Genomic DNA, 13,877 nt, shown 5'->3' with positions numbered 1-13,877 from the left:
ATATATATATGTATATATGTATGTGTGTGTTTTATGTATTTGAGAAGAGTGTCTTAGTCTAGCATTTGTCATCGAGTCATAGCTAATGCTGTCTTAAACAGCCTGTGCAAAGCACTTCGTCTTTTATAACGAGATGTTGGCCAAATGACAGAATGAGCTCCTGATACCTACAGTACAGTAAACTTTATTACCTGTAAGTTGGTGAAAACGTTACACAATGCACTTACTGCCTCAGATGTGGCCCTTCTAATAACGGACAAAACACATATGTCTGACATTTGAACTCCATATGAGCTTGATTTTGGTCAAATGTTAATAATATAATGACACATGCAAGTGTCTGACCATTTATAAAGCCACAATATCAACTTTGACACCATTTTTTGAAATGGACACACAAGGTTTTCAACAAAATCTTGGACAAAATGAGGATCAAGAGCTAGATTTTAACTAGAAACTTAAGGTGGGACGTTTGTGTAACACAGCCTCGGGGTCATGAGTGGTTTGATTTATAAGCACACGGCATGCCTTTTCTTGAGTCTGTTATTGTGCCGGCACAGCTCGGTCTGTGCTGTGGTGTCAGCTGAGGTTAATGGTGTGGACTTTCCTTCAGTTTACAGAGCTTGTGAGGACAGAACAGAGCCGGGATGTCAGTCAGGAGTGAATAATGTGTTTCTCGACAGACATGCTGGACCGGCTGCGTTCAGATTGCAGGCAAATCAGGTTTCTTTTCTCTTAAATCAGATCTTTTCAGCCAGACTGTCCGCACTATACTGCAAGTGATCAGATAAGATTTGTGTGTCCAAACATAACCAAACCTATCTGGATGTGTTGCTTTGGTAATGACGTAGGCAAACCCATACCCAAAACTTGCATACCCACATATGTGACGGATGCAGGAAAAATGGAGGTGCAACATCTCGCTCTACGAATAAGTGTCCCGTCGAGTGTGAAATCTCTGGACATACAGTATATATAATTTGAACACTGTATGAATTAGTGCCGATTATATTTTTAATCAATTAATCTGTTTATTTTTCTGTTTATCTAATCCTATATCCCCCCTATTCTATATAATGTTAATCCATTGATTATTTTCTGAATAGTTGATTAATCCTTTGGTTAATTTACCAATAAATAATAACCAATAATCTACCAGTAGTAAATAATGATATTTTAGTGCTTCAACATTTCTAATTTTCATTTAATTTAGATGTTTGTCTTATTTAAATGAACAACGTTTTTAATAGTTTTAGTATTAGTTACCAGTTCATCTGACCGGAGGAGTGTTTGAAACTTTATTTTTGTTCTGTAAATCCTGTTTGGTGATTCTAATGGGGCATAAATGAGACTCTTACCTTGTTAGCAATATATATCCTGCATGAAAAATTAATCCAACTAAACATTCCTCTGTGTGCTATTGATCGTGCCCTGACTGGTTAATCTGTGCAGAAAGGAGAGACGTGTTGCTGCAATGCACTTTCAATCCCCTTTGTTAAATATACTGTCATTGCTTATAGCTTGAGGCCTTTGCTGAGATGCTTGAAAGAGAAAGAACAGAAGAGGAAGTTTCACTTTTATTGTTTTCTCCTTGAGAATGACCTAAACCTAATCCTTTTTCTTTTGGTTGTTAAAAATAGATTTCAAACTACTAAACTACATAAGATCAAGTCTAAAATCAGCTGTTTTGTACCTTCACTATACCCTCTGGTTAAGAGGTCAGTGTTTGTTAGTTTGACCGAGGGACGAGGAGGTTACTTGATTGTCGTGTTAATGAGGTTTCGTTTCGACTGAAGGAATCCTGCTCTCCCGCGTGGCTCAGATTCTCAGCTCAGAGCTGTTATTGGGGGCTCCTGGACATGTTCTGTGGGCTGGACTAAATATATATCACTCGCAGAGGTGAACGGTAGGGAACAAGGCCGACTGTGAGGAGAGGCACAGAAAGAGGAGCTTCCTTTAAAAAAAATAGATGCGTTTTGGTCGATCGGATCATGACGGGATTTAGGCTAAACTCTGTCGGCTGAAGACCCAAGTTTGGTTTGAAGATGAAAAACGCACAGAGCACAATGTTCTCTCACCATTCCTGATTTCTAACACACACACACACTCACAGCGTTCGGCTGGTCTTGTGTCTGTCAGAGTAGAAACTAAAGCTGATGATCTCTGTTGGTTTTACCGTCGTCTCCTTTTGCGTTCATATGTAAATTACGGGAGCTTATTTCATCCGTTAGATTGAAAGGTCTGGAAAAGCCCATACATTTACCTGCCCATAGTCCCTCCCCCTGAAGAAATTAAATTATTAATTAAATAATTAAATAGAATTCTATAATTAAAACACAGGAATTGTGACTATAGCTGCTGAGAAGGTCTCTAAGTATATTGTGCAAAGCAATGATCAGGACTCAGATTGAATACCTTAACAGTTTATCCCACTTGTTTTTTTTGTTTTTGTTTCTTGTTTTTATGTTTTATTATTCCTGTGGCTGTTTTTCTGTTGACTTATCTTTCCATTATGTTCCCCATTGTAAAGAGACCGCTGGGTGGGGCAGGGCTGGGGTGGGGTGGGAGGGATCGGTAGGTGGGTAGTTGATTTCATCCGTGTTTTCATGTTCTCATTCTGGCATGTTTATTGTCAAAAACTGAAAATAAAAAAAACACGGGAATTGTGTCTCTCTCGTCTATCTGATCGACCAGAACGCATCTCAAAACCAGGTGTAAACAAGGCCTGTGGCTCCATGAAGAACCATTAATATCCATGAAATCTGTGCACTGCACAAAAGGTTCTTTGTAGTGGAAAAAGTTTCTTTAGATTTTTAAAATGCTCTTCACACTAAGACAAAAAACACAAAAACACGTTGTATGTGAATGGCCCCGCGGATGTTGATTTTATTTTTTATTTTTATTTTTTACAAGTCTGTATCCTTCCCTGAATTCATCTCCCTGTGTCCGTGCTTTCTAAACGTATTTATTTATTTAATTTGTCATAATGGTTAACACGTTCTGTTTTGTTGTTCTGTTCTGGCACTAGATGTAGGCATGCTGCGTTGTGATTGGTCCTGATTGCACACAGAGGGGGTTGGTGGTAAAAATCATGCTTTCTTTGGTTTAGAAATCATGCATGCTCTCACATCGTGAGCTTATTACGAATAACGATTTCGATTAATTGCACAGCCCTAATAATAAATGGGTCTCGACTTCTAGTTAAACCAGAATTTTACAACAACATAGGATAGATGGTGAAGTTGCATTAAAAATAGTGCACAGAGCAGATGTTATCAAGCAGTGAGAAGGCTGGTGGTGCGCTGAACGCTTTACTTTGGGTGTGACTCTCGTTTTGATGATGGGTTGGTATGACTGCTATTCTGCACTGAATAGTCGAGTTTTGTGTGGCCTTTTCACACATCACTGACACTTTGACGCAGACGGTTGCTTGTTGTTCTCGCCGTCTGTCTTTAGTCTGTGTAGATTATTGCTTCGCCTTGGGCAGAGGTTTAAATTCTCTTTAATTGAAAACACGCTCAGGCCACTTTAAGATGTGCACGTTCGCTAATTGAATATTAAAGGATGAAGAGGCTGTTATTTGGAGGGAAATCTTTGAGAGTATTTGCAGCTGGTGCCCGGAGGTGAAGGATGTACGACGCAGTTTGGCTTTTGTGTGGCTCTTATTACATAATTACATTTCCCGTCTCTATTATTAAATGAATTTCATAAAAATGTCACATGGAGATGTCACAAGCCGGCTGGATGTCTGTCAGGGCGGGTGATTTTTGTTATCTCAAACTTCTGCCTTCTGGCATACGTGGAAGTTCACCTGAATGCCGATAATAACTATTTTGAAGAGCCTCGTTTCGCTGCATGAAACTTTTAAAAAGCTTTTAATCTGCTTCTCTCACTTCAGACCAATACGTTTTAGTTCCTCTTCCTCCCTTTTGTCTTTTAATTCGTTGTTAGTCAAGCAGGTTACACTTTATTTTACAGTGTCCTTGTTACATGTACTTACCATAGTAATAACAGTAAATTATGCGTAATTACATGCAACTAACCCTCAACCAAACCCTAATCCTACCCTAACCCTATAGTAAGTACATGTAGTTGCTTAATATTACTCAGTACTTAAATATATAATTAAACTGTAACAATGACACCTTAAAATAAAGTGTAGCCGTCAAGCATTACTTTTGTTAAATTTTAAGATTTAATGCTAAGTATTAAACTTTGGTGCATAACTCCTTCTCACACACTTTTTTTTTGTACAAATCCTAATCTTTGGGTGAAGTTACTCCTCGTCTCCTGGTGCAAAAACACTAGAAAGTCTAGGAAGTTAAGCCAATTAAAGTCATATAACAGATGTCTAGTGGTCTGTTCATTAGAAGATTGAATTAGATTTAGTCGACACTTGTTTATCCCCTCGGCTTAGCGGTTTTGCGTGCTCTATAAGTGCTTCAGGGGTGGGAGACGGGAACACAGTCTTTTTTGAAGAACGTTTCACGGGAACCATCAGGGTGTCTAACTGATGAGGTTACGTCATGGAAACCCGCTCTGATGTGGGCAGAGACTTCTCCCTAGTAACACCGATCTGACCCGCTAATCTGCCTAAGCCTGGTGCTGAAAAGAGAAGGAGAATGAGAAAGCACGAGAGTGACATCGGCGTGCTGACAGGCACATCATCAGCTCTGTGGAGTGAGCGAGCGGTGCGTCGAGCTGAGGAGAGGAAGGTTCAGGCGGTTCATGCGTGGACCATCCGCACCGGGGCCTTGAGGAAGACGGGAGGACGTTGCTGTAAATCACTTTAGATAGAAGATATAAAAATATGAAACATAAAAAGAAAAGAAAAATCTATTGTATGTATAGTATAGTAATTGTACTTTGTTAAATCGGTAACGTTACTAACAGTTTTTTATTTTTATTATTATTTTAATTTTAATATTATTTAAAAAAAAATAATAAATGCAGTAAATTGTGTTATGTATGTATGTATGTATGTATGTATGTGTATATATATATATATAATTTTATTTAGTGTGTGTGTGTGTGTATATATATATATATATATATATATATATATATATATATATATATATAAATTTAATTTAAATAATACATATTTAATAAATAAAAAATATTAATAAAATATTTAGTAATAATAAATAAAATAAATACATTCATTTATATAATTATATATATAATAGATTTAATTAAAAATAATTGTGTATAATAAAATGTAATGACTTAAAATAAAATAAATAAAATTTAATATAATTCTATATATAGTAGTTTAAAAATATATAGTAAATTAATAAATCAGATGCACATAATACATTTACATATATACACACACACACATTTATATATATATTTATATATAAATCTTAAAATGCCAAAAACAGCCTGTTTAATTGCATTATTAGTGTTTTTTAGAGGAACAATGCTGCAGTTATGCTCAATATGACTCATTAAGCAAAAATTTCTGGCTCTGATCTAAATGAACATGTGAGCCTCTGTGGTTGTGTGAATCCATATGGGACAGTGTGTGTGTGTGTGTGTGTGTGTGTGTGTGTGTGTGTGTGTGTGTGTGATACGAGGTGGTTTGTTTAGTGTCTCGGTGGGGTAGATGAGTTGCTTGAGCTCAGAGGGAGTCTGGGAAGAGACGTGTGAAAAAAAGATATTTTTACTGAAAAAACACACCTTTTATCTACTGCTGCCACCTGGGCCACACACACACACACACACAGAGGAACAGCACAATAATGGAGAGAGATTGTGTTGAGTTGAGACTTATTAGTTTGTCTTTCAGTAAAGTAATCAAGCACTCAAATTAATCACAGCTTCTTTTTTTATGGTTGTTTATTCAGTGGAATAATATAGTTATTGGTTCCTGTTGTGGATTGGGATTTAACTCACTGTTGAAGTGAGTTGTTGGGAGTGAATTTGATCACTTATCTTGCACTTCAGAGCGTATGCATATGTTTGTCCATATGAATGTAACGGGATGCTCTTAACCCTATATGTCTGAAACTAATTTCAAGCAATCTGAGGTTTTAAAGTTCATGATAAAAATGACTTCAGTCAAGTATGACTAAACTTTTGAGTGTTAAGCCCTATTCGGACAGGATTAACTTTACAAGGGTAGAAGGAGTAATGTTATTTTACCACAGGACGTCTGTAATATTAATGGCCAATTCAGTTAAATTAGCAGACGTGGGAGAGTACCTCAATTTGTGCATCGCCGTCACCCTCATGTCGTCATGTGTGTATTACGTTGCTTCCTGATATCATGTGCGCAAACACATATAACCTATATTTAATTAGCTTTTGATTGGATTGTGTTGTGTAGTGGATTTTTCCCTAAACCTAACTAAGTCCTATCTCATCTGACCTAAGCCTACCTGGGCCTGTAATATTTATACTCTAGCTAGGGGTGGAACGGTACACAGAAGTCACGGTTCGGTTCATACCTCGGTTCAGACATCACGGTTCGGTACGACTTCGGTACAATGGAGGGAAAATAAAAATGTAGGCAATTTTTTTTACTGTGCATGTCTCAGGCTGTACCACCAAAGGAAAATAAATGTCTTTAGCCTTGTATTTTTTAAATAAGTTTTATTAATAAAGTAAAGGAACCATAGAACCAGTTTATTTGTAGTGCATTGACAATAGTTTTATATAATTAGTTTATTAATTAAATTAATAAAAAGACAAAGACCTTGAGATATGTTTGGTAATTGTACCTGAATGAATTTAAAATTAATTTGCTATATTTCAGATTAATATATTTGTTTTCCTTAAAATTTTAATTAACACTAACTTTATTCTCATCTGAATTATAAATAATTGATTTCTGTATAAAATAATACTACCATTAAAAACACATTTGATTTTCTTTTTTAATCAATGTAGAATGTGTAACTTAAAAATAAATAGATTAGTGCTCGGTTTGAGGACAAGAAATGAAAACCAATGCAATATGATGAATGTCCAAAAGATGGCACCCACAGACTGTTTTTAAATCGGGTTGGATAAATATCTTTTGCTTGTAAACAGTAGGTGTGTGATTTTGGTTGGGTAACAGTTGTAGGTTTGTTTGTACAGTTTGAAAAGAGTTTACAGTTTGACACAAGCACAATGTTGTGTGTACACAAATATAAGTAAACACTTTGCAGTTTGAACGATGTCCTGTATGATCAAAAAATGACAGTATGTTTTTATGTTTCCACTTTTCGATCGCGCCCGCGCCTCTCTCTCACACACACACGTACGCACGCACACACACACACAACATATTCCAGCATTGCAATCTTGACATCGCAGATTCGCAGCCTGTTCATTATAGCCACGAAGCTTCAGAGCTAAGGCGGAGCTACAGATTATGTGTCCCTAAAGAACCTGCGTATTTAACAGTAGTTCCGCATTACATTAATTAATTTGCACACGAGTTTTATTTATTTTTATACCGTGTATTCTCCATGTATATTCATGCACCGAACCGTGACCCCCGTACCGTTTCGGTTCAATACGAATACATGTACCGTTCCACCCCTAACTCTAGCGCGTCTACACATCGACAGCGGCTGAGTCTAATACCTGTTCCCGTAACTAGCTTACTTCCTGCGTAGGAATAATTGACAAACAGACCTTAGCAAATGTCCTTTAAATGCTTTAATCACGGCCAGGAGATCTTCCCGAGCAGTTCTCAGAGAATCTCCCCCAAGAATGAGAATCCCACCAGCTAACACGAATACAACAGTTTTTATAGAATAAGGAGGCATGGCATAAATGTCATGCTGCATTACATAATTTCCCCACTATTTGATTGGTTCTTCATATGCAAACCCTTCTGTTAACAGGTAAAGCAAACTTTGTTTTAATGATTACTTCATTGTTAATCACAAGGTTCAAATTTAGTCATCTGTCTAGTTTCAGTTCCCAAATGTGTTATTTTTACACTCACACTACCAAAGTAAAAGGGGTATGGCAACACAACATACAGCATTCAAAAACACAGGACAGAACGTTTTAGTACATTGTGTTTCAAAGTGTTATCATGTTAGGCCTGAAAGAGAAGTAACGTTAGATGTTAGAGACATGGTTAGTTTAATATACAGTTTACTATTTTATCTATTAAAAATCTACCACAGTTGGTAATAGGCACTTACCTAACGCTAAAAGATGTTTCGTGCCTCTAACAAGTGCTTTCGATCTTCTTTCTGATCTGAATGATGTGTGGAAAATATCTCCATACTTGAAAAACCACGGAAAACTACTTTTAAACAGGGAATGACGGAATATTTATGTACATATTTACAGCGGGTCTATTCGCACGGGATTAGCATTACCTGAGGTCATTTTTCTTGAACTTTTTACTGAAGGTAAAAGTCGCCATAATCTTTAATGACATTGTCCGTGATGATTCTCCATCTTTAGAGATAACTCCATCTCTAAAACTATGGCCCTGTTTACACCTGGTATTAAGAAATGTTTTCATTAAGTGGACGACACTAAATACAGGTATAAACAGGTTCTTAAACGTTTTGAGCTTGTCCACTTTCAACCACTTCCAGAGCTTGTCGAAAACGCATTCGACCGGATTGCTCTCGTAGTGTAAACGATCATGTGGTTGAATGTGTTCAAACAGCTGCAAAACTTCGCCTACTGACATAATGCCTAAACATTATAGGAAGAGCTCTAGCCAGACGGGATTTGTCTAACACACTTTGTCGGCTGAAGACCCAAGTTTGGTTTGAAGATGAAAAACGCACAGAGCACAATGTTCTCTCAACGTTCCTGATTTCTAACACACACACACTCACAGTGTTCGTCTGATCTTGCGTCTGTCAGAGCAGAAACTAAAGCCCCTTTTACACAGAGATTCTGGAAAATACACGGATAATGTGTCCCGGGATCGCCAGTGATTTTCCGGAATCTCTGAGTGCATTCACACACATCCCGTAAAGATCCCCTAAAAACACGTGACGTCAAGATGTGATAACTCCCGTCATCACGACGACACACCCCTTACGGCATTGGTCCTGGCTTTTGTTCACACAGGGTGCGTTCCGGGACTGATCCCGGCTATGTTACTAGGTCCCCATCCCGGCATCAATCCCGGGACGTGTTTGCGTTCACACAGAAGGCACTCTAGCAATTTTACGGCAATTTCCCGGGATCAACGCGCTGTGTGAAAGGGGCTTTAAGCTGCTTCTCTCTGTGTGTTTTCCCGTCGTCTCCGGTCGTGTTCATATGTAAATTGCGGGAGCTTATTTCATCCGTTAGATCGAAAGATCTGAAAAGGCCCATACATAGACCCTCCCCTGAGTCCCCTCGGAGAAATCAGGACAGAAGTGGATGAAAGTGGACAAAAGAGGCGGATTAAAACACGTGACTCTCGTCTACTTTTGATCCGATCAACCAAAAACGCATCTTAATACCAGGTGTAAACAGGGCCTGAACCATAAGCAACCGTCTGTAGAGTTAGTGCTGTTGAAGACGAAACCCTCCAGCATGCAGAGAAACTGGGTCATGCAGGTTGAATCAAATTAGACCGTCTACCCTAATGTTTTCACTGCTCTGCTGTGGCAGTAGGTTGGACATGTTCTCTCACACTGCTCACAGATTCGACGTGTCGCATGAAGTTCTCAGAGTTTGTCACGTATGTTCACACAGATTGAGTGTGGGAGTGTTGACGGTCACAGGCTGACGTCTAGACTTACACTACAGGCATCTGTGGGAAATGTGCATAAAGGTTTTGTATGTTTGCTTTATTATTCAGTGTGAAATCACAAAGCTAATTAAGGAATGGTTTTGAAACAACGTTGTTTGTTGTTCTGCACTCTTTTGGTTTGTTTCACCCAGCGCCTCCCTCATTGTGGTTTTACTTCTGCAAATATATATTCCAGTTTTAGCATTTCTTGATCCTCTTTCTTCCTCTTTTGTGGTTTGTTCTGGCCTCAAATTAAATTCTTGCGTTTTTTTGTACACAGTTTTCTTGTCTCTCTTATCTGATACACACATTTGAGGTCTTGGAGTCTCTACTCACAAGTTTATTCAGGTGTGTTTGATAAGGAAAACATACAAAATCTTCAGAGTTGATGGTGACCACTGAGTGGCACTGACCTAAACCAGCTAGGCTAGTTCTTGTCATACGCCACTGTTTCTACACCCTGACAGGACGTCAATAACTCAAATAAAGAATAAATGTCCTTGGAAAATTGCATTGAGGGATCAATAAGAAGAAACAGCCTTCGGGGACTGTTCTTCGTCCACTTGGTGCTTCAGACTGCTTTTTAAGGTCAAACAACAGCACTCAGTTTTAATGTGATATGACTTGAGAGAGTGTTAAGACGAGAGATATTTTAATAGTGTCTCTAATATATGATTTGGGAGGTTTGATCCATTTTAGGGAATCAGTTTGTTTTGATCTCATGGTGGCATTGTTTTTTATTTTTATAGGTAGATATTGCTATTTTGCTATAGATTGTTATATTGGTGCATTTAAATTAAGAAAATAACAAATTAGGCTAAATATTCTTCCTTGGTCAATTTTTGAAAAACGTCTGATTATTTTTGTAACTGCATTTTATTGTATTTTACAATTTAACATTTTGAAGTGAATTTACTACAGTGACTGTTTGATCAATATGGGTTCCTTTATTTATTTATTTATTTGTGCCATTTCAGAGCAAATGCATGTATTCAATATTGAATTTTATCGATATTACCCAGCCTATATGCATAAGAAAATCTGAAGGTTTGTGCTTTCGGTGACTGAAATTAGCATGCTAACAGGCCAGAATAGGTGTTAAATAAACAGAGGGGCGTTTAGAGAGCTAAATATTCCTCTCTGCTGCTTGTAGCTGGACTTCACTGTTCTCAGACCAGCGCATCCCTCCACAGCCTTTCACCTGCACCGGCTTTGTGTTTCACAAAACGCATTGAAGTTTCCTTTGAAGTCGCGCCTGCAACTGTTTCTATTCCCTTTGGTCTGCAGTGTGTGTGCGTGTGTGTGTGCGGACCATTATCTCCAGCCGATGTGTTTCAGCCACAGGCTCTGGATATTTCCCAGCAGTTGTTGTTCATATTCAGATTGAAGAGGCATGAATGTTGGTTCAGAAGAACAGTTGTCTACCACTTTCTGGTTGAGGTTTTGCATCCCGCAGCGGAGTGTTAATTTGACAAGGCCTCTCTAGAAGTCACACACACATTGTGTTGACTAGTCAGTAAGCTGTGACTCTCAAACTATTGTACATCTTTGTCTGAGACAGGAATGGGGAAGAGTTGACAAACTGGTGAAATATTTAATATTTTTGTGTTTTTGAAACATCAGTCTCGTATGCTCACCAAAACTGCATTTATTTGATCAAAAATGAAATTGAAAAAAAAAAATGTTGCGTAATATTATTATAAATTAAAAGAACTGTTTTTTATTTTTATGTATATTAAATATTCCTGAATTTATTCCTAATTTAAGATGAATTTTCAACATCATTCCTCCAGTCTTCAGTGTCACATGATCCTTCAGAAATCATTCTAAAATGCAGATTTGCTGCTCAGTTATTATTAATTATTATTGGTGCCTAGTTATGAATAATGTCCCTTATTGTCAAAGTTATGTTGCTTAATATTTTTGTGGAAACCGGATTTGTTTTTGATTATATAAATGCCTTGGTGAGCATAAGAGACTTCTTTCAAAACATCAAAAATGTTAATTATTCCAAACTTTTGACCATTAGTATATGCGCACAATAAAAAGGCAAGGACGTCAGGTCAGTTTAAGGGTGTAAATTGAGCCGCATCACGTCACACTGTTACAGTTTCACAGTCTACGAGGCCTCCTGGACCGCTTCTGCTTTCTCTCCATCGTTTTTTCCCCTTCATGACCTACTTTGCTAATTATAGATCAAAAGTTTCCGCTTGTGAAAGTTTGGTCTGAGCAGTTGACAGGCCATGCGTTGAATCCGGGTCTGTGTGGCACCTGAGGACTCTTGTGCTGCTCGTTGCTCTTGTGGCACCTGACGGCGTTGTAGCCGAGATAAAGAGCCCAGCAAATTATCTGAGAGCCATCGATGTTTGCGCTTCAAATAAGAGCTGTCTGCGTCAGATATTGTCATGAAATGTCCTGATAAACTAATGATAACTTTCAAAAAATGTCTACAGTCTAGCAAATATGTGAGAAAATAGAGGAATTTTGCTATACAAACTGTGGTTGGTTGCTTTAAATGCCAGTCTGATGGTCTTTTCCTCTCTAACCCTGTTTCTAATATCACATACTGGATATATTAGGTGCTACATTTGGTTTGAAACTTACTTTGTTGACGTTAATAAACATGTTCTACTTCTATATAGTATGAATGTGTGTAAATTCAGACGTACTGCATCCGCCATGTTGTCACTCGCACTGTTGCTTCATTGCCATTCACAAAACCCTTTCCCGTGCCCTCATGGGATAGTAAAGTGTTCATCGAATGCACACTTCAAGTATAAGGTCATTCAGATACTGTTCACCTACTGTGTGAATACTATTTTCGCATACTAAATAGTAGGGAAGTATTCGATTTCGAACGCAGTGCAAGTGTGCAATTCTTTAATAATAATTGTAATTTTTGGCTGAACTATTCCTTTAATTATGATTAAGCTGCTTGGCTAGCCTAGCATAAACATGCATCGTAATGTACTTGTCTGAAGTGAATCTGTTTGTGTCTCCGCAGACATGCAGATCTGTGAACAGCGTTGACCGGCGCTCTCTGGAGAAACATGGAGTCTTGTGCCGAGTCTCAGGGTGATCCTGAGAGAGCTCAGGTGAGTGTGAATATAATGATGTGAATATAATGAGCCATTAGAGCTCACACGAGCATGTATCGGCCTTCACAATGACAAGAACAAAGCTAATGCTGCTGACGCCAAACTCCACACCACACTTTCTCTCCCATTAGCGACTACAAAAGACAGAAATGCTCCTCAGCTGTCAGTGTTTGAGAGCGAGCCTGTGAATAATGAATAGTACAAATAACTAATGCATGCTGGGATGCTTCTTACTGCCCCAAAATAATAGATTTAATAACATGTATAACCCTGTTTTTTTTTTTTTTTTTGCGTTGTGAGATTAATTTCATGATGATTAAGACATTTTAAGCCCTTTTTTCGTTTTCCTGAATTATTTGTCTTTACCTATAATGATTATATTGCAATTTTATATATATATATATATATATATATATATATATCTTTATTTTTTTATTAATATTTCAATTAAGAGAAGCAATTTATGGTAGAATTTGTTGCACTGCCTTTAATGCATGCTAATTAATTTTCAAAGATTGTTTCCAGTTTCAGTACAAAAAATACTGTTAAAGGAATGAGAAACACTTTAGATAAAAGATCAAATCTAAAATGCCTGACATAAAAATTAATTGCGATAATAAGAATCCAGAGCTAACATTTTTTATTGTCATAAAAATAAAGTCACAATGCATGTGTCCGGAAAAAAAAAAGAGAAGCACATTAAATGTTCACTATTGAGCATTTGAAAGTGTTTGTATTGCATTTCTGGCTGTTTTGCTAGTGTACAAACTACCAGTGAATCGTTTCACACACAAGCCTCAGGTGTTACCCACCATGCACCTGTGAGCCACATACACAGAAGCGCTTTCTGTCACTTTCATTAACCTAAATAAATGTCTGTTGAGGAGGAGATGCTGTTACTTTATTCATGAGCCATTAAAGCCGTTTATAGGAACAAGAGCTGTGAGGGTTGTTTGTTTATTGTTAATTTCGGTAAAGTGTGGTTTATAATCCTCCGTCTCTATTTGTTTCACACGTGTCAGAAAATACATAAAGGTTTAGTGTCCACTTTGAGATCAGATCTTCAGCTCTCTGAAGCGGCA

The 13,877-nt window shown here is 37.6% G+C and overlaps 1 protein-coding gene across 4 annotated transcripts in view; it reads left to right on the top strand.

The window, feature by feature from the left end:
• The window catches only part of osbpl8 (oxysterol binding protein-like 8), a 70,074-nt gene that overhangs the window by 5,005 nt on the left and 51,192 nt on the right, over nt 1–13,877 (top strand). For all 4 annotated transcript variants that reach the window (XM_084111168.1, XM_084111166.1, XM_084111165.1 and 1 more), the window contains exon 2: nt 12,702–12,792. Coding sequence is in view for 2 of the 4 variants with exons in the window: in XM_084111166.1 (XP_083967292.1) it covers nt 12,748–12,792 (45 nt within the window). In the remaining 2 variants the exon portion in view is untranslated. The remainder of the gene's footprint in view (nt 1–12,701; nt 12,793–13,877) is intronic.

This window comes from Abramis brama (genome assembly GCF_963993115.1).
Source record: "Abramis brama genome assembly, chromosome: 4".
NCBI lineage: Eukaryota > Metazoa > Chordata > Actinopteri > Cypriniformes > Leuciscidae > Abramis > Abramis brama.
This window is presented reverse-complemented; position numbering and strand designations above follow the sequence as displayed.